Source organism: Miniopterus natalensis, chromosome 7, assembly GCF_054644295.1.
Source record: "Miniopterus natalensis isolate mMinNat1 chromosome 7, mMinNat1.hap1, whole genome shotgun sequence".
NCBI classification, from domain to species: Eukaryota; Metazoa; Chordata; class Mammalia; order Chiroptera; family Miniopteridae; genus Miniopterus; species Miniopterus natalensis.
This window is the reverse complement of record NC_142087.1, coordinates 36,783,179-36,810,348: the sequence shown is the minus strand read 5'-3', so window position 1 is coordinate 36,810,348 and position 27,170 is coordinate 36,783,179. Positions and strand designations below refer to the sequence as shown.

General features: G+C 40.3%; 1 protein-coding gene across 2 annotated transcripts in view; it reads left to right on the top strand.

The window, feature by feature from the left end:
* The window catches only part of VAPA (VAMP associated protein A), a 37,908-nt gene extending 28,318 nt beyond the window's left edge, over window positions 1-9,590 (top strand). For both annotated transcript variants that reach the window (XM_016208927.2, XM_016208926.2), the window contains 2 exons: window positions 2,736-2,909; window positions 6,251-9,590. In XM_016208927.2, the coding sequence (XP_016064413.2) occupies window positions 2,736-2,909; window positions 6,251-6,409 (333 nt within the window). In that variant the 3' untranslated portion in view covers window positions 6,410-9,590. The remainder of the gene's footprint in view (window positions 1-2,735; window positions 2,910-6,250) is intronic.
* The last annotated feature ends 17,580 nt before the right edge of the window (window positions 9,591-27,170 follow it).

Here is a 27,170-nt window from a genome sequence, read left to right as displayed (position 1 = left end):
CATGGTTCTCAGAAAAACCAATCTCCACTTTCTGGACCAGTCTGAACTAACTCGCAAGGAACAAGCTGTTTTCCTGGAGCCAAACCTCACTAATGGAGCTCCTGAATGGAAGCATATACTTAAAGTCACAGCAGCCTTAGTGTTTCCCATCAGACTCTTCAGATTGTTACTACATTTTAACCCCCAACTAAGTTAGGTTATATATGCTTATACTTCAAATATATATAAATAAATTAGATTTCTTTGCATCTCCTATGTATGTTGACTGGTTTGTAGGGGCCCTAAATAGTACATGATATAATTGTACTCCATGTAACTTGTTTCATGACTGACTTAGCTCGCTTTTGAAATGTGTTTAAGCTTCACTGTATCTTTTGCATCCCTGCCTAGTCTTATGTTTATGCTCCACAAGTTGGTTATGACATTTCTTCTATTGGTTATAAAAGCAATATAACAACATTAAGGAAAATTTCAATAAAAAAGGAAATCCAGTTCTGCCACCATAAGAAGATATTTATTGAGATGTCACTTAAATCCCAAAGAATGGAAGCAACCCATTAAATGTCTAACAAAAGTGAAATGTTTAAGTAATTTTTGTAAATAAAGCACAGAATAGAATATTTAATGACATATGTTGTCATTTAAAATGATAAAAGATACGTATATAATTTGAATAAAGAAAGGTTAAAATGTTACGTGTATGCTGATTTTACAAAGTGTGCTTATGAAAAAATATTGGATAGCATAAATAATAGTCGTGTTGGACTGATGAGATAATGGAAGGTAATTTCCTCTCCTCTCAAAATTCTAAATTTTCTTAAATTTCAAGACTTTATTTAAAAATAAAAATCCAATTGTAAAGTTTGATAATAATTCATTATAATTTTTTTGTCTTCACTTGTTGGCCTCTTTTATCTCTAATTTTTTAGTCAACTTTTTGGTATGAGCATGACATTTTCCCCCCAATTCTTAACCAAAACCTAAAGATTCCTCAGTTGCCATGTTGTTGACTATTGCCCTCTTTTTTACAGAGGAAGGCAACATGGCACCCTCATTTTCAGAAGTTGGACTTGTAGGTTGGAATTTGAGCACGTTTGAAAAACGGTTTTGAAATATAATTACTATTAAGGGAAAGAATATTGGTGGAGTGCAAAATATATCTGAGACGAATTATATATAGTAGACATGGGATTAGTTGGGGTGAGGGAAGGAAGGTAGGGTGAAGAATGAGAGCTAGCAAGAGCAAAGCTCAGAGAAGAACATCGCAGTAGCTTTCTTAAGAATCCTTCACAGATCGGAAGCTTCTAAAGAAAAATGGGAAAATCGAGGTCAAATACTATATAGTGTACATTAGAATCTCATAAAATTAATTTTTACATGGATTTAGGAATAATGATCAAATCCCCTCCCTTTCATAAGAAAATACTAGTTTTGCCCCTTGAACAGTTTATTTACACTTATAAATTCAGAACCTGGGATGATTTGATAGGTATGTAATCTATAATTAAAATCTAATGAGTGTTGTGGAATGCCATAAAGTTGATTTGGAAATATTTTTGTTAGAAGTTTATATCTGAATAAAACATTTCATAAATTTTCAGCAAGTAAAATTTTAATTAAAAGATAACTTCTTGCACTAGTACTGTTATGTTGTAGTGATGGGATAAATGATTTTAGGATTGAAGGATATCAAGGCACCTTAGATAACAGGCTCAGGAGTACTTAGATATTTATCTTCATGCCTTTGCCACTAGTTTCAAATGGTTAAGTGTTGATAGGAATTAAGATTTTGGGGGCTCATAGTTTTAAAAGTGCCTTTGTACTGTGATTCCATATTGAATTTATAAATTCATACTGAATTTATGAATTATGTTAATGATTTGAAAGAATCATTTATGTTTGAGTTTAAGATCATGGAATTAACTCCCTTCTTCTCTTTCTTTTTTTGCTATATGTTTGTGTTCATTATTTCACAAGAATGTGTTCAGTCATTTTTCCCTTTAATTGAAGTTAGGTTTTTCTTTTTTTAAAAAAAATTATCTTTATTGTTTAAAGTATTACAGATGTCCCCTTCTTTTCCCCCATTGACACCCCTGCTCCCACCCTCTCCCCATGCACTATAGTCTGTCCATGGACTATGCATATATGCATATAAGTTCTTTGGTAAAGTTAGGTTTTCTTTTAAATAGTTTTCTTCAGTAGTTTCCTAATTTTACGGGAATCATTACGATAATATCCCCCCACCCTCCCAGAACCTCATTTGAATTGCAGAATTGGAGCACTGAAAATGACCTTCCTATTTGGATTTTGTCGTTTTTCTGAATACTTTCATTGAATAACTACTGTTAATGTCAGAGTGCTGGGTTAACGGGTAAATACAAAGAGAAATGACTCTTGCTCTCCCAGCCTTTGAAGTATTATAGGAAAGAATGTAAAAAATACATTATTATGATATATGATAAGTGCAAAGGTAAGTGCAAAGGCTTATGGAAGTAGAGGAAGGGAGTGGGCTTATTTGCTTATCTAACTGCTAACATTTACTGATTTAGTCCTTCTAAAATTGTTGTAGCAGGTGACCATAACATTTGCTATCCAAAAAAATTCTTACTGAAAATTGTCAAAACTTCTAAGTAATTGTTTTGAAAAGAAGGATGTGGAATTTAAAATTTTATTTGTTGAAAACCTGTAAGGAGATTTGGTCAGTTAAAAAAATTCTCACTGTCTTTGTGATACAGAATGATATGGAGCCTAGCAAAGCTGTTCCTCTGAATGCATCTAAACAAGATGGACCTATGCCAAAACCACATAGTGTTTCACTCAGTGATACTGAAACAAGGAAACTCATGGAAGAGTGTAAAAGACTTCAGGGAGAAATGATGAAGCTATCAGAAGAAAATCGATACCTGAGAGTAAGTTGTGTTTTGAAAATAAGTTGATTTAAATGAATACATTGGATATGTGAATATTATTAGGCCATCTTATCTATCAGTTGTTTAATTTATCTTTGGTCAGTTCTTTCTCCTTTATTTCGATTTGATTATGTCCTGTTTTTTGCTCCCCACTCCCAGCCTCTTTTGACAATTTTAGCATGACTTCTCATTTTCCTGGACAGTGCTAGCTTCCTCTCTTGTTTGTATTCTTCACGCTGTGTGCTCCAGTCTTAAGAACTGCCTGCTGCCTGCCCATTGAGTAGCCAGCCACTGGTCATCTGTTGCTTTTGAGCACTTGAAATGTTGTTAGTTTGAATTGAGATGTGCTATGAATACATCACAATACACACTGATTTCTTATACTTAATACTCCAAAAAAGTAAAATTACACCTTTTTTATATTGTTACGTATTGAGATAATATTTTGGTTTTACTGGGTTGAATATAATGTATTATTAAAATTAATTTTGCCAGGTTTTTTTTTTACTTTTTAAAAATATATTGATTTCAGAGAGAGGAAGGGAGAGAGATAGAAACATCAATGATGAGAGAGTCATTAATCAGCTGCCTTCTGTATTCCCCTGACTGGGGATCGAGCTCGCAACCTGGGCATGTGCCCTAACTGGGAATTCAACCTCAATCTGATGGATTCAACTGCTGAGCCACACTGGCCGGGCTCTTTTTATTTTTTAATCGCTACTAGAAAATTTAAAATTACATATGTGACCTGCATTTGAAGTTGGTATTCTATTTGTATTGGACAGTGTTGGGCTACAGTTTCTCTGTTTTATTATCCTTCCTTTGCTTTAGCTTAAGTTCTTTCCTCTGACTGGAATGCCTTGAATTCTTGTCCCTACCCTCACAGCAGTACATACTTGCATATTCATCTCTTGGTACTTGTTTCTTGTCATCTTTTTAGTACAACCTTTTGTAGGATATTCTTCCTCCAAAAAGAAAAGAAAAATTGTTTAGGAATGCTGTCTCTCTTTGTTTCCACCATACCTCTTACTTGGAGGTGTTCTTCCCTCTAGTGGGCAGTAGTTTCCTTGGGGGCAAGGACTGTGTGGATTCATCTTTGCATTCCACAAATTTAATTTGTACTATATAGCACATTCGTATACAGTAGTCATTAATAGATTTGAATGAATAAATGAATGGACTGGTGAATTGAGGACTTATTTGAATATGTATGGAGATTATTAATTAGCCTTTGACAAGTAATTATTTCAAGATCTGAATACCTTTTAAGTTTCTTTTTAAGGCTTTGTTTGAGCTTTTTGTATCAAAGGAGATGGTACAAAAATGTATATGTGTAAATAAGCTAAATTATGAACTTAATCTACATTTGGCTGTTCCGTTAAGTGTGCATAGGAACTACTTTCTGAATCAAAGGCATTATATCTTGAATTGGTCTGTGTTGAAATAATTTTTCTGGCTATCTCTTGATATTCCTTAGTATCTCCTCAGGGACTCTCCTGCCCCCAGCAGCTGTCTGGATAATGGAAAAATAATCTTCATTTCAGCCTCACACATCATGCAGTTTTTGTTACTTTTACTTTGTCTGCCATGACTTGTACAGTTGTGTTTTTTGATGAGAGTTGTGTTCCTTAGTATGCTCAATATATTTGTTCAAAAAAACACTTTATCTCTTGGCAGGGAGGGGGAAGGTAAGTAGGAATGGCACAGGTAGGGCAGGGCTGGAAAACAGGAAGAGTGTACAAGGAGATAGGTGAGTGAGACTTAATTCCTGGTCTCAACTGTTTATAAGCTGATGTTCTCTAGGAGATGTTATTTGAAAAAGTATTCTGCTGTTTAGAAGATAAAAGACCACTGGCTTATAGAATCAGTTTTAGACTCTAACATTTCATACGTAAGGCCCATCATAATTTGTTGCCAGATTAACTTTCTTGAGCATATCTGACGACTGTCCCTTTTTTTCATCTACCTGTGTGGTTCTTAATCCAGCCTGTAACTGAATCTCCCAGAGAGCTGTTTAAAAATGCACCTGGCTGGGCCCTCTCCAGACCTCATGAATCAGAATCACTAGGAGCACTTTTTAAAGTTCTTGCTGAGATTGAGAATCACTCCTTCTCCACATAGGACTGATTAGCATAAGACCAAAAAGACCCACAAACCCTTGGAAAATCTAGTAATGCAAATAAAATAGTATGACATCAGGTGAACTCTTTTACTTGGTACACTAGAGGAATCTGTGTGAGACAATAAAAATTAACTAGCTCTAAGGAAGTAAAAATATGCCTTGCCATTCATCTGGTTGGGATGATGGACACAGACAGACAAAACCAGCTGCCTCGGTACCAGATACAGATATCAGTATTTTTCCCAGGGTCATTCTGCAGCTGATAAAGTGTCATAACAACCTACTGCTTTCTTACTGAGAAACATAAGACTGTCAGAAAGTTTGCTTTGTGAGCCGTCATACCAGTAAGAATGAAGCAGCCTGCTCTCGCCTGGAGCGTCAAAGTCACTTTGGTGCAGAGAAGCAGCCTCCCAGTTAAGTCCAGGTGCAGAGCTTCAAATGCGCTTCTTATAACATTCCCCTTCTGTTGTAATTTGTATTTTCCAAAGAAACAGGATTCAGTGTCTGTTTTGCAGTTCAGACCCAATGCTGACCCTTTCACACACAGCCCTCCTGCTTTACTTTGAGCATATCAAAATATACTACATTATTTAAATTTCACCCTGAACTTCTCCCAAACCCTATAAAGTCCTGCCTGCCTTTGGTGAGATATTTACCTGTGCCTTGGCTGTATGGGTGCCCTGGTTGCGTTGAGTCAGTAAACCTGTCAGACTGTAGGGGTTTTTTCTGGTAGTCTTTGGCTGTGGTGGGGCTATGACAGGTGTAACCAGTATAAAAATACTATTAGCCACCTTGGATTTAAGTGCATGCACAGAACTCTTAAATTTTATTAATTTTAATGGGATTTTTCTTCTTCTATGTAAATACAGCCATGTCTGATTTTTCAGGTTTTTAGGAGTATATTTCTTAGGTCTAGTTTTAAAAATCAGCGTTATTGAGGTATATTTTACATTCTATAAAGACACTCATTGTGAGTGTACAATTCAGTGATTTTAGTAAATTTATAGAATTGTGCAACCCTCATAGAAATCAGTTTTAGGTTATTTGCATCACCCTAGAAACTAGTTTCCTCATGCCAGTTGGCAGTTCTATTCCCGTACCCACCTACATGCATACTGATTGCTTTCTGTCGATTTTTAGCTCAGTAGTCTTATATATGCATATTTGTATTTAAAACCTTTTGGTGTGAGTGTGTGCATATATATTTTTTTTTTCCTAGGATGAAGGCTTAAGGCTCAGAAAGGCAGCACACTCGGATAAACCTGGATCAACCTCAGCTGCATCCTTCAGAGATAATGTCACCAGTCCTCTTCCTTCACTTCTTGTTGTAATTGCAGCCATTTTCATTGGATTCTTTCTAGGGAAATTCATCTTGTAGAGTGAAGCATGCAGAGTGCTATTTCTTTTATTTTCTCTTGACCAGAAAATGATTTGTTTACCTACCATTTCATTGGTAGTATGGCCCACGGTGACCATTTTTTTTTTGTGTGTACAGCGTCATATAGGCTTTGCCTTTAATGATCTCTTACGGTTAGAAAACAATAAAATCCAACTGTTCGGCTACTGGACAAATTGTATATTACCAGATCATCACTAGCAGATGTCAGTTGCACATTCAGTCCTTTATGAAATTCATAAATAAAGAATTGTTCTTTCTTTGTGGTTTTAATAAGAGTTCAAGAATTGTTCAGAGTCTTGTAAATGTTATTTTAATAATCCTTTAAATTTTATCTGTTGCTGTTACCTCTTGAGATATGATTTATTTAGATTGCTAATCCCACTCATTCAGGAAATGCCAAGAGGTATTCTGTGGGGAAATGGTGCCTCTTACAGTGTAAATTTTCTCCTTTACCTTTGCTAATATCATGGCAGAATTTTTCTTATCCCTTGTGAGGCAGTTGTCGACTGAGTTTTTCATCCTTACAATCCTGTCCCATGGTATTTAACATAAAAAAAAAAATAAAACTGTTAACAGATTCTTGCTCGATAGCTTGTTTGTGTCTGTCGTGTCATTAGATGCGGATACCAGGGAGTCCACTCTATGATAATTTGAAATTTATAATGCATAATTTTATCTTGCATTGAAACCCTTTCAGATTTTACAGTATTTGTAGGTAGAAGACCTTATTCTATTAAGGAAAGGAATTGATAAATTTCAAGCTACTTTTGATATTTTGGAAGATCATAATCAGTTTGTTTTCACGATAATATAAAATTAGCAAATACCATGAGAATAAAAGTGCTGTAATTTTTGCCAGTTTATGTGTATGCCTTGTGGCTCTATTGTGTTTACCCCATTTTAAACAGGTTCTTTTACTATCTTCTCAAGAAAGACTTATTCTTCTTGGTGGTTCTAGTAAAGTGCTTTTTAACGAGCCTAATAATTCCCTATATAATATTTCATACTAATAGTTAAAAGTAGGTGTTTTTTCTGCCCAATTTGACACTCAAATTCCCATTATAGAAATTTGTTATTACTGAGCAAGCCTTGGAAATCATCTTTGTGAGAAATGACTTTATTCTTTGCAAATCTATCTGTTAACCATGTGAAACACATTTTTAGTATAAATATGCATTATGGGGTTTGAATTTATTTCATTTGTATTAGCATAGAAAATTTTGGAACCATAGAAATGTATTCAGTTTTTTTGTTTTTGTTTTTTTTTCCCCACTGAGTACAGTCTAATACAAGTGAATTTTGATCCTGAAAATAGGTGTTGGTTTTGTAAAAGATACACTTCTATCTGAGAGGGAGATTGGACTTTGGGACTTGTGTGGTGCAAGTATCTTGGGCCCAGGTCTGTGTATACATTTTATAAATGAGTGAAATGTTCTAAATATTTTGGTTGCCTTTTCATTTTAAGTGTATTTTGATTTGTCAGATCACATGTATTGTGTCATTGGCTCTTTGGTGTCTTCTATATAAAACCTGTTATGTGCAAAAGTTACTAAAAACAAATACAAGTAACACCTATCCATTACTGGAGTGCTAATGCAGGTAATGTTTCCATTGTTGTATGCTTTATAGTCACTGTAAAATTTCCTTCCTTTTCTGATAACGAAAAGCATGCTAAAAAGAGTCTTGCATTTTTGTCCCATAAATGAAGAATCTCTAATTCCTTGGCTTAAAGCTCTATGTAACCTACATTATTGGTGATAAAGTATCAAGCTTGGTATTTGATGGCTGTCATTTTTTTAAAAATTGAAGTTCTCAAAATTTAACAAAATCCCATTTTACGGGAATGCTCCTTAGAATTCATTTTGTTCAACCCCTTTGTTTTAAAGTTGAGGAATTGGAGGCCTTTATGAGAGTTAAGAAAACTTTCTCATAGGTAGGTAGAGGCAGAGTTGGACCAAGAACTCTGCTCTCCTGATTCTAGTTCAGTGTCTTTTCTGGTCACTTTGTAGAAAAAAAAAATTGTATTAATTTGACATGGCTGAAGTAATGAACACAAGATACTATTTAATAAGTATGTGAAATTTTCTATCATAAGCTTGTATTACAGGCTACCGTTGAATAGTCTTGTGTATGTTTGCTTTTAGTGTTTAGGCTAGAGATCTGCCCCCCCCATTGGTAATAAACACTATGAAATACGGTGTATTTTAGATAGGCATTCTACAAAATGCATTATGCAGTGGTTGGTTTTAAGATAGATTATAGTCCGGGTAGCATCTGGGAAAAAAAAAAAGTGTACATGGGCTTCTTAAGCGCTTTACATATCACGAGATGCTCCAATTGTATAGGAGACTTTTAATTTCTGTTCTTTTAAATTGCTGTATGAAATGTGATCAGGTTTTTTTTACTACCATTGCTTACTTTAAAAGAGTCCAACTGTAATGACTGATAACAAGATTAAATTGTTTGTTTTCATTTCTTATGTTTAGAAATTTTTGTCTGCCTGCTTACTTGTGTATGTAAGCATGAGGGAAATCATTTGTTGCTAATACTGAAATCACAATCAAGTAACTAAGGCCTTAAGTTCATATGTGACGCTAAATGCACTTACCTTCATTCTTCCTATAACTAATGTACCTTAACTTTGCCCATTCTTGTATTTACAAGACACAAATTTAAGGGTTGTATTCTGAGTGTTACCTTTAAAAAAATGACACTTGGGAAAAAATAGGTACCAAATTCAGAAATTCTGGTCAAAGAAAAAAATAATATTAATTTCTCCAAATATCTTGCTCAGAACTTCAAAAATTGATATTATCTACTGTGGGGATTACTATTGGATTGTAATCATTGAAACTATGCCACTTCAAAAACAAGTTTTGTCAGGTAAAAAGGAAGAGTTCTTTTATAGTAGAATTTCAAATTGTGATCTTTTGCCACTTTAAAAGAAATCAAGTAAGTTTTCCTAGAGCTTTGCACATTCCTGTTCAGTGATTTGGTGTGTGGGTAGATTTTAAAAAATTGACCTTTATGAGAGTTAGGGAAAAGTGTTTACCGAATGGAAAACCCAACAAAATAAGAAGGTAAATGATCTTTATTTTCTAGCTTTCAAAGGAAATTAAACTGTTACATGAATAAATAAACTGATTTAAAATGTGGTAAAGTGTCATTTTCCTTTCCAAAAAAAACAGAAAAAGTAATGTGATTTGAACAGGTTATGATGGTTTGTATGTTTATGTTCTCTCAAGTAAAAATAGCCAGTCATCGACTGGGACTGAGTTCTGATGGCAGATAAGTCTTTTGCTTAATGACCTAGAGGTTAAATGCTTGTTTGAAGGAAGTTGGGGTCAGCTGATGTTTTATTGCCACATTTGGTGGCCCACACTGTTGGTAGAAGCCATGCTTCTGGAGAGTGCTGTGCAGGAGCAGTGGCCTTTTGTCAATGCCCAGCCTGTTGGGGATTGGTGCGAAGCAGTTTGAACATTCATCCTTAAAGAGAAAGAAGATTCTTATCTTCCCATGTTTCTGATTGTAGAAATAAGGATGTTTGCACTTTAGAGAATTTGAAAAATACGTTATAAAAAAATTAAAAAGAATGCCAAATCCTGACATCCAGCAGTATCAATTTCTATGGACGTTTATTTCCCTATAATCATAAATTACAATTTTATATCCTGTTTTTTTCACTTAATCATTTCTCTGGTTTATTGAAAACCAAGCATAGGTGACTGCAAAGTACTTTATTTTTACAATCACTTCACCTTAAGGTGGTGGCATATTATTTATAATGTAAGGCTTGATTGGCCAGGTAGTTCTCTTTCTGGTTGTGCATATCCACATTTATTATTATTTTTTAAATTTATCAACAAAGTATTACAGATGTCTCCTCCCCCCTTTCACCACACTATTGTCTGTGTCAATGGGTTATACACATATGCATATAAATTCTTTGGTTAATCTCTTCCTGCCCCCCCCCCCCACCCCATTTTCTTCTGCTACATGTCAGTCTGTTGCAGGCTTCAGTGTCTCTGGGTCTTATTTTGTTCGTCAGTTTATTTTACTCATTAGAATTCCACATATAAGTGAGATCATGTGATATTTGTCATTCTCTGACTGGTTTATTTTACTTAGCATAATACTCTCCAGGTCCTTCCATGCTGTCTCAAAGAGTTAGAGATCCTTCTTTTTTACAGCGGCATAGTATTCCATTATATAAATGTATCACATTTGTTTTAAAACTCAGTCTTGTTTTCCTGTTGTTCCTGTATATAATACCCATTTTGAAAGAAGGTGAAAGAAACTATTAAGATAACTTATTTTTATTGGTATTCAACTTCAGTACATTAACTCATGCAATGAGCTTAAATGATGCTTGAACAGTATCTGTGGAGATACTGACTTAATTCATCTGGGGTGGAGACTTGGTATGGTCATTTGTTTTTAAGCTCTACTCATTTTAATCTGCAGCCAGACAACTGCTTTATAGGCTTTTAAATGTCAAAGTTGGATACAAAATAGGTTTAAGCAAGACTTTAGTTCTACAGTATAGGGAAGCTGTGTTTTCACAATTCTTTGTATATTAATCTTTAAGTTGCAGGAGTCACCTTTAGTTATTAATGCAAGAACTATCTTTGTAAAGTTTGCATTGTTAGAATATCAGTAAGGCTTTTAACTTGTAAATAAATGAGAGCTGTCTGCATGAAAATAAACAGTTTGAGAAATTTTATGGGGTTCATTTTTAATTACCACAATGCCCAAAGTGATTATCTTTACCCACCTAGGAAATTTATTTTGCCCATTATATATTTCTCAAAATAACAGATGGTTTTCAAGATGCTTATTATTACTATGTGCTATGTGTTAGTTTTATGTCAACGCATTTAATAATCTCCTAGATCCTATGAATTAGGTAGTAGGTACTGTTCTTACCTTTATTGAATGGGGTGCAGAGTGGCAGACAGTTTTAGAGGTTTTTAAACATGCTCAGGTTTATACAGCTTTACATAACCACAGGAGTTATGCAAAGTTGGATCCTGATGATCTGACCCTAGAGCCATTCAAAGGAAATGACTTGTACCCTGGTCCAAGTCAAATACTGTCTCCATAAAAAATGTTAGGTAATTCTGTGATGCTTTTGAATTCACTTTAAAGGCAGTGCTTCCTGATACTTCTTTGTGAAAATCTGGTCTTAAATTTTCAGACTTTTTCCCCCGCCATTATCTCAGGTGAGAAGAAATAAACTGCCTGTTAGCAATTACAGCTCTTAAACAAAATCAACACGAACATTAGTAAGCAAATGTATTAGTGTATTATATCAAGGAGGCTATGGAGCTTACAGAAATGGTTTATGTAACCAAGGCTGGAGAATTTTGATATAATTCATGGTTTAAATTCTTGATACTGTTTATGGTTCTACAAAGAACAAAGGATGTCAAGTAATAGACTTAAGAACCTTGAAGGGACATTTTTTTTAGAAGTCATTGACACCTAAGTTCTAAAAAAATGTGGAGAGTTGAAACTGCAAGTACTGTTTTACATTCCTGAGTAGTATAATTCCTCATTTTAGTACATTCTTTGTGTCAAGAAGTAGAGGTTTGTTAGGAGTTATATAAAGAGTTGTATGTAATACAGTGTTGGAGGGCAAACTTGCTTGTTCTTTTTTATTTTAATCCAAAGTGTATATCCTTAAATGTGTAATACATAGATAAATGTATATATCCTTAAATGTGTAATATGTAGATAAATATGTGAGAGTGTGTATCAAACTACTTTGAATTAAATTTAGGGAAATATTTCACTTAATTCAACATAAAGATAAATTTTTGAGAACCAAAACTGTTGTTGCAAAGAATTCCTTAGGGTGCTTTTGTGTAATTTGCCATCAAGTTTTATGAAATTGAAATAAAATTCAGATTTTCTTTGAAAAGTTTAATGATCATGCTTATCAAATAAGTGAATTCTTATCTCCACAAGGGAAAAATTCTCTTGGACTTTGACACCCCCCTCCCCACCAATTAAATTTGTCAAATGGGGAATTTACTTATATATGTTTTAAGAAATGATGGTTTATTAGCAAGATTCTTCATTAAGCAAAGAGGAAATGTTTTGATGAGAATTTTATAATTGGATAAAGTGGTTCCTTTGTAAAAGTGGTGGGTGGAATGGGAATTTCAGGGAGATAAGTATATTGAATGTATACTGAAAGGTTTTCAGCATGAACTTTAAAGCGCTAAAATGTGTGCTAACAATGTTTGTATTGCTATGGAATATGAGAGGAACAGCTACTGTTGTGGAGTATTTAACGAGTCTTGTAACATCCGTGCATTTGGTTGAGACAGTAAAATGGTGTAAGTGTTCCCAGCAAGTAGTGTTTAAGCTACTTAAATATGTAAGCAAATTCTTTCCATCCAATAATTCTTAGATCTCCTAACTCCAAGAAACTGCATTGCAGATATCGATAGAAAATGAGATTATTTTACGTTTAAATAATGTGTTTCCCATCCCACAGTTGTGTGGGGATAGGATGGACTGTAGTGCTTGCAGACTGGTGGTGTTGTCTTTGTTTTTATTTCATTAGGAAGCTTCTCCCAGCCTTCACAGATTTTTTCTCTATTTTCTTTGGATATTTTGGTTTCTTTTAAGGAACAAATCAAAGATAATGGTAACTAAAGTCCCCTTAATACCCTTTTCCAATCACATTTTTCTTTGTCAAACCACTAACCTGAAATGTATGTGCATCATTCTTGTTCCTGCATCAATATTTTACTACATACGTATGTAATAGTATATAGTGAATTTTGCATGTTTTAAAGTGTCCTTTACACTGGATTTTATTTCTATAGCTCTAGCCTCACCTAAAAGTTCTTATTTGGAAGCCTCCACACTTCCAAGTATATCCCTTGAGGTGTCTTCATATGCGTTGCATGAACTAATATACCATTTTCTGCACCAGCAGCTTGGACCCATTGTAGTGATGTTGTATGTTTCGAAAATGGAAAAGTGTCACAAAAGTCTGGAATTCTACTTTTGAAAAATTCAAGATTTGGAACACAGGATTTGCATTCCCACAGGCAACAAAAACTTCACAATTTTATCTACAATTCCCGTCACTTCTTGTTACAGCCTTATTAGTTACCTGTACAATCCCTGGATTCATCCGAATTTGTGACCCTGTTTTAGATACTCATCACCTGTTACTAATATTGAGTGAGTACTTGAGTACTTGTCCTGTACTGGACAGTAATGAGAATGGAAGTGGGGTAAGGTGATACCAGATTGGAATTTAGTTTTGGACAATGGGGTTGAATCTAAGGGGTCCTATTGTTAGGAGGTGAAAAATACACTTACGCCTAGTCAAACAGATCATTGGGCCCAGAATGTCCAAAAATGGTCAGTTGAAACGCAGGCATCAAGTTTGAGGAGCACTAAAAGCTACTTTTACAGAGTAGCTATTGTATGCCAGGAGATCTGTATTTACATGTCCTTTAGAGAACAACCTTCCCAACTTAACGGGAGGAGAGCTTGGAGAAATAAGTTGCCAGGCTTACTGTGGTAGGGCCAAGTCTTGGTCCCTAGCTTGGGCCCTTCACCATGCCATGCTGCCTTTGGGGGAAAGGAGTGGTGCTGTGAAATTGACTTAAGTGTGGTCAGTTCAGTAACAATGAGAGCTTTGGACTCAGTCATTCTGAGTACCGAGAGTTTAAATTGCTTTCTGCTTTCCAGAATTTTGGCGTCAAGCGTAATATATCTAAAGCTTATTAACATTGCACTAGTGGCTAGAAGTTGGAGTGTGACTGCAATATGCTTCCAGAATTTAAGGTATTTTGAAACTTGGGCTCTTTATAGATGGCCTTTCAATAAGTTAACTTAGGTCAATGGCCGTATAAATGGCATTTAACATTATAGTTTTAAATATTAAGCATGAGTAGTTTGGGAAGGAAGCATATCAAAGTGGCTATGAGCCTGGGGTGTGGAGTGACACTAGGTTATAATTTTACCTGAGTCACTTCACTAGTTATGACCTTGGGCATTTTATTTCAGTGCTCCAGCTTTCTCTAAAACAGGATGCTATAAGTGTGCCTGCTTCGCTGGCTGTGAAGGGGATTGAAGAATACAGTGCCTAGAACAGAGCTTGGCCCAGAGATGTCAGCAAATGTTAGTAATTATTATTTATGTACAAATGAGGTGGAAAATTAGGCAGTTACTGGATTATTTGGGTTAAAAATTAAAATAAGATATCCAGACAGTTCAGCTGAAGGCATTTTTGGACTATGCAAAAAGGAACCTGTAGAGGAAGCAGGACGTATGCAGTGCGGTTTCGGAGGATAGACAAACTTGCATTTGGATCTCAGCTCTTCCCTTGACAAGACACGTGCTCTTGAACAAACGGTGGAACCTCTCCAAGTGCAGCTTCCTCGTCAGTAACTGATTTTTCACACTCCTCTTTTGTAACCTTGTAGGGTTGTAATGATGACTCTAAGACCTGCTTTAAAGAACCTCGCATAGTTTCTGGTACACAATAAACATTAAAATTGCAATTTTCCACTGTCTATATGTCAAAACATGGCAAGAATTTAAGTTTTAATAGCTCTTTAATGGTAATCTTGAGTTAGAAAATGTAAAAATATCTTAAAGTTTAAAGAAGCCTGTTCTTCAAGGTAAGCAGCCTGTGTTAAGTGTGTTATACTTTTTAAAAATTTTATTTTCTAAATGTGACGGTAACACTGATTATAGAGCCTTGGATATTACAGAAAAGGAAAAGGTTCCAATATCTCACTCCTTGGAGACAGCTTATTAATAGCTTTATAAATGCCTAGGTGAGTGTCAAATATATGTAATATAATGTTTAGTGTAAATACATATTAATAGTATCACAATCAATATGTATGTTTTTGTAAACTAAATAAAATTGTTACAATTATTTTTTTACCTGGAAATAATTTTGAAATTGTAAGAATAGTACAAAACAGCCACACACTCTAGGCAGATTCATCAGTTATTAACATTTTGCCCCATTTACTTTATATTCTCTATATACACAAAATACATGAACAGTTTATATGCATGTACACATTCATATATACATATATGCTCCTGCATGCATTCATAATGTATATGCATTGCATGTAGCATATAGCATGCCTATGCAGGGGCGGGTAAAAGTAGATTTATAGTTGTGAAACAGTATGAGAAACAGTTTACTCTTGTGTTGTTTATTGTATTTTCCATTCTAACTGTAAACCTACTTTTGCCACCCCTGTATTATCCCTGACCACTTCAGGGTGAATTTCCAGCATCACAGCTTCCTTCATCATGATCCCCCTGCCTTCCTCTTCTAACGACCCTGTCATTACATTGGACCCATCTGGATAATCCAGGATACTCAATCACAAAGTCCCTTTCCTGTAAGGTGACATATTCACGAGTTCCAGGGACTAGGATGTGAACTTCTTTGGGGGCCGTTATCCTGTTGACCAGAGGCACCGTTTCTTCCCTCTTCAGTCTCCGGTTGGGCTCCACCTCTAGCCCAGGAGGAAGTAGGTCCAGATCTAAGCCAGTTATTACATCCCTCTGGTTCAGAGACAAGGTGACCCAGTCAGGGCCAGAGAAGATAAAATTTTACCCCTTAAGTGGGTCTCAGTTTCTTATGGTTTAGTCCACTTCAGATTAAGTTTTTCTCCTATTAAGTCAAAGTTTAAGTCAACACTATTCTCATCTCAAAAGATCTGGATTTCACAGTGCTGCTGGTCCTTGGGTCTCAGCAGGGTTCCGCACAGCCTGCCTGCCCCAGTGTCCCCTCACCCTCCACCTTTGTGTTCCTCCTCGGCAGGCACTGGCTCTCAAACCGGGGCTGCTTTCCGAGTGCCCAGCGGGACTTGCAGATCCTTCCATACAGCAGATGTTGAAGGGAGATGCTTCACTCGGGCTCGCTCTCCCTCAGGGCATGCCACTCTTTGTTTTTTCATCCCTCCAGGCTGCCACCTGTTGGGACAGGGTGCTCTGTAAGGAGGTCTCCAAAGTCTCCTGCAGGAAGCAGAGCTTTGGCTTCCTCCTCTAGCTGAAAGCTTTAACCTCCAGTGCAGGTCTCTCTTCTGAATTTCAGACTACATACCCAACCACCTTGGACATCCATTCAACATCTCAAACTAGATATGTCTTCACTCCCACGCTTGCTTCATCCAAGTCTTCCCATGGACATCCTTCTGGTTGATCAGGCGACAGATCTTGGAGTTGTCCTTGAGTCTCTCTTTTATTTTTTAATTACTAAAATTTTTTTATTGATTTCAGAGGAAGGGAAAGGGAGAGAGACAGAAACATTGATGAGAGAGAATCGATTGGCTGCCTCCTGCACTCCCCCTACTGGGGATCAGGCCCAAAACCCGGGCATGTGCCCTGACCAGGAATCCAACTGTGCGTGACCTGGTTCATGGTTGATGCGCAACCACTGGCCCACACCGGCCGGGCAGATTCTATTCTATTCTATTTCATGTGCCACAGCCAACCTTATTAAAAACTTCTTTTAGCTCTACTTTAAAAAAACCCCTGTTACCTTGCACCACCTCCATTGTTACCACCCCAGTGTGAGTCCCCTTCATTTCCCTCGTGTTCTCCAGAGTCTTTTAACAGATCTCCCTGACTCCACCCCTCTCCCCCTTCAGCCTGTTCTTAGACCAGGAATCAGAGTGAACATACTAAGTCAGATTTCAAGATACTCCAAAGCCTTCCTATTTCGTTCTGAGTAAAAGTTAAGACCTTACAATGCTCTACAAGGCTCCGCAGTCTTCCCCACCCCCACTGACCTCTAGACTAAGTTCCTCCTTCTTTTACTCCATCTTGCCTGTCTTTGGGTGTTTGTGGAACACTCCAGCATACCCTGGCCTTGGAGACTGAACTTGGTGTTACCTCTGTCTGTGTGGCTCACTCCATGTCACTCAGGCCTTCACTCTGGGAGGCCTTCCGGGCCGCTCCAGCTAAGCCTGCACCACCCCACCCTGCACACTAGCTTCCTTCCAGGTCTATTCCCCCTGTGCCTCCCGCTTCCACGGCATATGCAATATACTCTGTTTATTGTCTGCTCCTCCACTGGAATGAAAATTCCATAAGAGCAGGGTTTTATATGTGTTTTTCGCTGCTGTATCCCCACTGCCTAGAACCAACTGGCATATAGTAGGTGCTCAATAAATCTTTGGAGCGTGAGAAGAAGCACAACCGTGCACACACACAGGTTAACAATATAAAATGCGTTCTTAGCATGGGTTTTAGTTAAAGGGAAACTGTGACCTGCCTCCGTTTGATCCTATCCCTCGCCCTTGCCCTCCTGACCTCAGCACAGAGCTCTGGATTCATAGCGTGCGATCAACAAATGTGCGACTCCTCTATCTTCACCTTCTGGGGACAGCTTTGGGCAGCCTGTTTGGACAGAAGCCTAATGTCAAATGGAGAAGGAACCTCGCAGTCAGGACGGGCCGGTTTCCTTCCTCATTTTCATACCTATTCTGAATTAGCATTTTCTCTTCCTCTTGCAGAAACGACTGTGCTCTCATTTCCAAGGCGCTCCGTCCGTGGCTCACTTGCCCCCTTGTGCGCTGCTGTTCCCTAGTCGCTTCCCGTTCATGCGGCAGGTGGCTCCGGCTCGCAGCCCCCTCCGCCCCTCTCTTGTGACTCCCCGTGACTGCAGGGGGCGGGTTTCTGGCTCTGACTTCCCTCGGCCTCACCGCCTCTGCCACCCCCTCACCCAGCCTCTGTCTGAAGGTTCTCACCACCAGGGCAGAAACATCTGGGGAATCTTGACTGCAGATTTACCACTTTGCAATCACGGCTTCCTATCCGTTCATCTTAGTTGCAGAAATATTCCCAGTTGCCGTACATTTGGACACTAACTCTTCCACGGAGTTTACCATTTTCTCGTCAGCCAGATTCGGTTTCCCTGTCCATGATTATAATCCCTGCTTAGACAACACTTTTAACTCTATTGCTTCCACTCATCCCCATCTAGCAAATGCCAACCCTCTCTGGGTTCACAGGGAATGTTTTAGCTCCACGGAAGGTTCTAGAACATGCAGAGGCCGTCAGGGGCTAGGTCATTCCCCTTCATTTCAGCTTTGCATTCAAGATGCACATGCAGGAGTAAGATCAAACACCCCTGACCTTAGGAAATGCTGGCCTCTTAGTTGGGATTTGGGGGACTGGGTTGAGGTTTTTCTGGGAAGGTATTGGTGTCCCCAAAATTAGTCATTCTGGGAAGTGGTTATTTGGAAATGAGGCAAGCCTTGGGCCTTGGAGAAGGAAGGACTTCCTCTGCTCTCTGGGCCCAGGTCCAGGAACAGAGAGGCAGGCGTAGCATGGGTGGGTGGGTATTTACCTGCACTTTTGTGGAATTTAGTTACTTCCCACAACGGGAGGTGGTGGCGGCAGACCCCTGGAGGGTCCTTCCAGCCTAAGGGGACATGTCTGTGCTCTGGTCCCACCGCACTCTCAGCATGAGGAGAGCTAGGCCTTTACCCTACCTGAAGGGTGCGGGGCTCGGGGGAGAACCTGTCTCATCAGCCACAGAGTTCATGGGCATGTCTTGGGGAACATGGCTGCAGGGTGCAAATTTGAGGAGTAGGTCATGAAGAGCTGGCAGTTTTCCTGAGGGAAACCCTCAAACTTCTTCCTTTTTACTGTGAGGAGTCTCCGGGTGTCTCAGGCTCTGTTTGGAAAGGGCAGTGGAGCAGAGTTGGGTTCGGAGACCAGCAAACAGGGATTGGCTTTTTAGGGAAAAGCTGGAGGGACTCTGTGCATGGACATGGCGACGGGAGAAGTCAAGGGGCCTGGGCACTGGCCCGCGAGCCCATCGCTGTGGTCCTCGTGAGGGTTTAGGGAGCGACCCCCAGGGAAAGCCTCGGTGCTTGGGGCCTGATGCCATAATCAGATTATGAAGATACACGTGGCCTTGGTTTGGATAATTGGGTCAAATTTATACAACTATAATTAGTTATAAATTGTATGGGTTTAAAATAGGAATCATTTTGTTGAATTTTTCAGGGTCATAAAGCCTCCTGAGGAATGGCTAAGTCACCCACTGACCCCCAAGAATGCCCCTCCCGGCAGACCTTTCAGGAGGCTTCAGGGAAGTGCACGTCTTCCATAAAATGTAGGCTCTTGTGCCAACTTAATTTATCTTATGAAATTCTCCTTAATGTTTCAGCCCCGACATTTTAACTATCATGATGTGTTTGAAAAAGGAAGACAGAGCATTTATTGGGTTGAAGTGACACCTGCTCTTGGAGCCGCTTCTGTGCTTTCTAAAGCTAGGGAAATAGCTGCCTTTGGTTCCCGAACTTCCAGAGCCTTACTGGTTTTATTTGGGCTAAATGGCACTGCCGAGGGGTTTTTGGGTTAATCCTCACATTTTGGAGAGAGAGGGAGGGAGGGGGAGAGGCAGAGAGAAACCGCCCCCGCCCCACAGGGCCAGGGCAAGGAGCTGGCAGCTGAGGGACCAGGTACATGCCCTCGGCTGGTGGAGCTCACCCCGTTCCGGCCGCCGGCTGCGCCCTAACCACTGGGCACCCGGCCCGCTGAGCTCAAGGTGACCCAGGGGGGTTCCTGGGAGCGCCGGCGGGCGCCCTAACCACTGGGCCCCCGGCCCGCTGAGCTCAAGGTGACCCAGGGGGGTTCCTGGGAGCGCCGGCGGGCGCCCTAACCACTGGGCACCCGGCCCGCTGAGCTCAAGGTGACCCAGGGGGGTTCCTGGGAGCGCCGGCTGCGCCCTAACCACTGGGCGACCCGGCCCGCGGAGATGAAGGGAACCCGGGGGTCCTGGGAGCGCCGGCTGCGCCCTAACCACTGGGCACCCGGCCCGCTGAGCTCAAGGTGACCGGGGGGGGGCGGTTCCTGGGAGCGCCGGCTGCGCCCTAACCACTGGGCCCCCGGCCCGCGGAGATGAAGGGAACCCGGGGGTCCTGGGAGCGCGCCGGCTGCGCCCTAACCACTGGGCACCCGGCCCGCGGAGATGAAGGGAACCCGGGGGTCCTGGGAGCGCCGGCTGCGCCCTAACCACTGGGCCCCCGGCCCGCGGAGATGAAGGGAACCCGGGGGTCCTGGGAGCGCCGGCTGCGCCCTAACCACTGGGCCCCCGGCCCGCGGAGATGAAGGGAACCCGGGGGTCCTGGGAGCGCCGGCTGCGCCGGGCCAGCGCGTCGGCGGGGAGGCTCTGCTCCGCCGAGAAGCGCGCTGCCGGGGCCTCGGCGTCCAGCGTCTCCACTGAGCAGCAGTTCGGTTGACGAACCCGGAAGCCTGGGAGGAAATGCTTCGGTTTCCGAACCCCCCCCCCGGGGAAGTCGAGCGTGCCACGCGGCTTCCTGAGGGCAAGGTGCCGAGGCCCAGCTGCCGGCCGTGGGCCCCTCGGCTTCGGACGTTTCAGAGCTGACCGGCCTCCCGGAGCGCGTCGAGTTTGAAAACCCAGGGCCCCTCGTAATGGCTTTTCTAAAGAGATTTGGAACTCGAAGAATGTGTTGTTCTAATTCAGCGCCGCCAAAACCCCGTGCCTCAGGCCCTTTCATTTGTCTTGAGCTTAAATGATAACCACCTAAAAAACATACTTTGCACTTTTCAAATAATAAATCAAAGGCTGGGGAGTTCTTAAAATGAATTATTGCAATTTTTTTTCTGCCACCAGATGGCAGTGTGGCCTTATGTCTTGAGCTTTCTGGCCCAGGGAAAACTCAAGTTGGTTTCTCCCATCTGTACTGACATGTGAATTCCTTTTAAAAACCCACCTGTCAAACAAAATCAAGCTATTATGTTTTTTTTACTCAAACTGTAATTACCAACTGATGGAAGTGTGTGTCTTGATTCTAAGAATAGATGTCAAACTTCCCCCCCTTCCTTAGAAGATATCAGATAGTTAATATAAAGCTTGTTTTTCCATCAGAAAATTAGTGTAATTATAGCAAGAATGTGGGTTAGTCCTTGTAGTATCTTTGATGAAAAGATACTATAGAATGATGCCTTCAATTTCATTACTTTCATCTGTGGGACATCTTTTGTTGCAAATGTTAATTACATTTGCATAAATTAATTATATTATATTTGCATAAAGTGTTATGTGTTTTTTTGTATCTTCTCCTTCACTCAAATGTTGAATAACTTAAAAAAAAATATCTTTATTGATTTCTGAGAGAGGAAGGAAGAGTGGGAGAGATAAAAATATCAATGAGAGTCATTGATCAGCTGCCTCCTGCAGCCCTCAACTGGGGATCGAGCCCAAAACCCAGGCATGTGCCCTGACTGGGAACCGAACTGCAATCTCCTGGATCATGGGTCGATTCTCAACCGCTGAGCCATGCTGGCCGGCTTGAATAACTTTTTGATTTAATGATTTAAATGGTTAAATTCTGGGTTCCGTATCCCCCTCCCCTTTAACATGTAAGTGGCCTGTCCTATCCTTCAATTGCCTATGGAACCTCTGGCCATGGGGAGAGGAGCAAAGCTTGAATAAGGGCTTAAAAATAAAAGTAATTTATAAAGCAAAAACTCCTAAATTTTTTATCTTTAAAAATGTTAATATATAATTGTCTTTGAGTTTTCTGCTTTGGAACTCTAATGAAAGTAATCTCATTAACTTTATTACGTTTGAAATGCAATTTATTTCTGGCTTTTCTCTGCTCTCCAGCAGGTATTGTATATGCATCATGTTTTGTGCACACCAGTTTGGAATGACTCTCAGTTAATATCTACCATGCCTGTGCTTCAACATACTGTCCTTGCTAAGAGCCAAGGACCAAGAAGATAGTTAGCTTTGACAAGAATCCTGATTCTTGAGTGGCTGAATTGCATCTGACAAAAAGGCCATCCAAGCTGGGCCAGGTATTAGCCATGGGGGCAGAGGGAGGGTGAGTGCACAGGTGAGTGGGCAGGTTAGCAGGAATGTGGGTGGATCAGGGGTGGAATCACCCAGTGCTGGGTGAATGTACTCTGTGACTGTCAGTTTACATGAGCTCATACAGTCCTTCCAACAAGCCCACGGAGGAGAAAAAATGTTTGTCAGGTGGGGTGGGCAGAATACAGGTCCTCAAAGATGTCTCCTTCCTAATCCCTGGACACTGTGAATATGTTATGGTGCACGGCAAGGGGAGGGTTAAGGCGGCAGGTGGAATCAAGGTTGCTAACCAGCTGACTTTAAGGTGGGGAGATTATTTAGATTATCCAAGTGGGCCCAGTGTCATTACAAGGTCCTTACAACTGGAAGAGGGAGGACTAGCAAGCCCGCAGCATGAGAGGCCTTAGCCCAGGGCTGCTGACTTTGAGGGTGGAGATCATTTTCTAGGATCTGGAAAAGGCAAAGAAGCACATCTCCTCTAACCCTCCAGAAGGGATGCCGCCCTGGGCACCTTGATTTAATCCAGTGTCACCCATTTGGACTTCTGACCGCTAGACTTGTAAGATAAATATGTGTTGTTTTAAGATACAAAATTTGTGGTAGCTTGTTGTAGCAGCTGCAGGAAACTATAACCTGCTGCTGTATAGTACAGATTACAAATGCTGTGTAGGGTCAGTCCAGCTGTATCATGGCTCAGAGGACTGAGAAAGTGAATTTCCTGGTTTTATGGATAAAGTGATAGTTCTCACCGTCTTCCACTGGTAAGCAGAAGATGAGGGGACACTCACTTTTAGTTCTGTTCCATTTGAAATTCATTCTTAATCCAATCATTAAAAAGCCCCTCCAGGCAATGGTGTGTTTTGTTTTTAATAACGGTTTACTCTTTTTATTTCCTTGGTCACCTGCTCTGTTCTGATGGACTCTGGGTTGTGCGTGCTGACTCAGTGGCAGTGGGGCGAGGGCCCCGGCAGGAGCCCTGGTGTGGCGGCTGCTCAGCGCTGCCTCCCTCACCTGCAGGCAGGCCAGCCTGTGCCTCAGGGCGAGCCCGCACCCTTGGCCTCTGGGAACTCTGCAGATTCCTCCCCTGCGTCCAGCCCACCCTCTACGGATGCTGCTTCAGCCAGCTCCACAGCACCCATGCTCTGGAAAGGCCCTGCCATCTGACTGCCGGCTTGTCCCAAGTTGGCCTGTGCCCCTCAGGTGGCCTTTCAGAGGGCCCCGGGGCCGGTTGGCCTTGTGTTCCAGCCCCCTCCCCCGCTCTGCTCTAGTCTGACCCTCCACTCCCAGCTCCTGGTCTGGCCGGAATGAAGGGCAGGGAGTAGAATTGACTTGAGTTCTCCAGCTTTGGTTCTTTATACACTAAAGAAAATTCTAATACCCTTTCCAATAGTTGCTTGTTTTTTCAGGCCTCTTGTCCTACTAAAGGGCCAAGTACTTGCCTTCTCTTGCCCCAGGGCAATAAATCTGGAGCCTACAGAGGAATGTGTTTTAAAGGGGGCTGTTCAAATGCATGCATCAGGATTTGCTATAAATGTCTCTGCAGCAGAGTGTTTTGTGTGGGTCTCAACCTATCCACAGTGATGCTATCAGCTAGGAATGCTTGGGGCACTCACCTGGGCCAGTCCTGCTTGTGGCAGCCCCCACAGACATTTCCCCAACCTGAGCCAAACTTGTGGAAAGCTGCACCTCAGCCACACCTTCAGGGAACTTTGAAAAACAAGGTTTATTACTCACCGCTCAGAGGGTACCCGACAGGCCTGGGGCCACACAGCCAGGTCGTAGGTAGAAAAAGGAGAGAGCACAGGCCTGAGGTTCTGTTTTTATTGGGGTCAAGAGTGGGGTGCCTGGGGTTTCTTGGGTTCACTCTTTATTGAAGAATTTAAAACACAAGAGGGAGAATTAAAGCGTGGCGGGGGGAAGCTGGGTCACTTAAGTGGTCAGTTATCGAGGTCACCCAGAGCTTTCTGAAAGGGAAACTGCGTGGGTGGAGTGACCCGGCTCTTTATCTGGTTGTGCAGCTGGAAGTGTGTTTATTTGAGATGATGGTTGTCTTTGGAGCTAATTGTCAGGGGTTAGAGCTCGGTCCCTGCCCTCAAAGAACAGGCTCGTCACACCCTGTAATTCCTGGGCAGGTGGATGGAGGCTGGAAATCTGGTCTCACGGCCACCACCTGGAAGGGAAGGACAGTGTCTCCCTCCTGTAATGAAAAGGGCATTTTCCCCTTTGCCTGGCATGGTTTACCAGGAGGAAGGGGATTACCAGCATTCTCCAGAGCTGGCTCGCTTGGCTGAAAGCCATCTGCATTTAGAAGAGAGAGCTAAGGCGGGAGCGCTGCTGTGAACTTCTGCTTCTCATTAGGCTGTGGGGGGAGAGGGGCTAGGTGGAGTTCATTAGCATCATTAAATAGTTTATCCTAAGAATGAATAAATACATTTCCTCGACCTACCTCAGTAGAAAGGAATGAAGCCTGGGGACATTTTCAATTAAAAAAATCTGATTTTAACTTTTTGGGGAACAGTTTTATGTTTACTCCTTAACATACCATTTCTAATGATGTTCTTTGACTTCTAAGAGAACATTTTTTTTATTGACCGTAAAAATAAAACAATCTTTGTGGTGTCCAAACCATGTTCCACAAATTTAGCCTGGAAGAATCGGTGAAAAGTAAACAAACCAACCAAAAAACACCATACAGATTTTGGAAAATAAAACGTAACTTTTAAGAAGATATTTATTGCTCTAAATAAAGGTGTTTTGGAAATCCATGCAGCCATTACAATGAATTTTTACAAAGCTAGGATTGTGGATTTTGTGTGTAACTGGTGTGGCTGAACAGCAGCATTACCGCTTCCTACCCAGTCTACACCCTGCTGTCCTTCCTTACTGACAGAACCGCTTTTGTTTGGGGAGCATTATGCCTCGCTAAAAAAAAGGCATTTCTTGGCTTCCTTTGTAGTTGAGTGGAGGGTCATGTGGTACTGTCCTGAACAATCAGAAGTATGTGGAAGTGAGAATAGGAATTGCTATGTCAAGAGAACTAAAATAGAGTCAAGAGGCCATAAAGAAGTTTGTCTTACACATGACATGTTCCACCCAACATATTTCTCCATGAGCTTTTGAACTTCTCAGCCTTGCCTGGACCTTAGTCTCTTCCTCACTATGGCAACCAGATCATATACATTCCTTACTTTGAAAGAGCCAGTCCGTTTTGCCAACCAGCATCCTTCATTTGCATATTCAGACTAACAACTCTCAATCAACCTGGTATCCGGAATCCTTCATTTACCGGAAAGGACCGGAGTGAGGCCTGACTGCCCATGTCTCTGGAGGCTTTATAAGGCCTGCCTTGCTTTGTTCTTCTGGAGTACTCTTCAGGTTACTATCTGAATCTGTGTCTCCCAGCTGCAACCTCTCTATTCAAATAATTCACTTTCAGCTTAGACCTGTTTCTTGGTTTACAGAACACTCCTGAAAGTTTCTGGGATGTTTTACTTTCTTATTTTGACTTCTGCTACTTTTTCCTTGTGTTATTTTCCTTTTTTCTTCCAGATTGTAATGTGAATTTGGTTGGCTTTACCTCTAGCAGACGTCTTGAGACCAGGAACTAAAGACTAAGAGAATCACAGAAGTCTCAGTGATGATATATTTGAGTTGCTGAGCTAATGCTTGTTGGCCCACTCCTGGATTTCATGTGCCATAAGAAAAAAAAAATAACCCTAATTTAAGTGAATTGTGGTTAAATTTTCTGCATTTCTAATTTAAATATGGTATTTCCCCAATGTAAATGTAATTATGCTTTTTAAATTTTCTTGTTAAAACACTTTAGCTGCCTTGTGCCTATATTTGCAGGAAGTCTAGTCTCTTCCTCATCAGGTTTCCTCTCCTGTCACCCTTCCCACCTTTTACAGTTGACCAAAGGTATCCATCTGCTTCCAAAACCAGGCAGAGAGAGAGAAAGAAAACCTGATTGCCCACTACTAGAGTCTCTTGCTCACCACATGATGTTGATGAAAAGTGTTTCTAAGTAGTATAATACTTCATAACCTGCCTTTGCTACAGCTTTTTCTTCTAAAACATTTATCTGAAAATGTCATTTCACCTACATTCTTGAAGGATATTTTTGCTAGGTATACAATTCTAGATTTCTAGTAATTTCCTCCCCTTTTCCTCCCCGGTCCTTTGAAAATATCATTCATTGTCTTTGGCTTCCACTTTTCTTGGTAAGAAGTCAGCCATTAGTTTATCTATTGCTTCTTTAAAGGGAATTGTCTATTTTCTTCAGGCTTCTTTAAAGTATTGTTATTGTCTTTGTTTTTTTTAAGCAGTTTTATAATGATGCAATGAGGTATGTGTTTGTCTGTTCTTTTTGGGGTTTGAGCGATTTTTTGAATTTGTGACTTGATATTTTTTCACCAGTTTTGGAAAAATTTCCTTTATTATCTCTTCTAATACAGCTTCTGTACAAATTATTTCTTCTACCCTAATGAGTTTCCAATTATTTGTATGTTAAATTTCCTACTGTGTCCCCTGTGTATCTCACCGTGTCTTTTGTGTTTTACTTCCTTTGTCTTTCTGTGCTTTATTTCTGAATATTTTCTGCCTTCTACTTTATTGTTTTTCTCTTCAGCTATATCTAATCTGTAGTTAGACCTTTATACTCAGTTCTTAATTTGCTGCATTTTTCAGTTTTAGAATTTCCTTTAAATAGTTTCTAGTTATTTGAAAGATTTGAAAATTTTACCTTTTATCCCCTGGCACAAATTAAGTATAGCTATTTTAAATTCCATGCTTTATACCTCAACTATCTGGAATCCAAAGGGTAATTTTCTTTTTTGTTAGATTTCTTGCTTTCTAGTATGTTAGAAAGCCAGACATTTTATA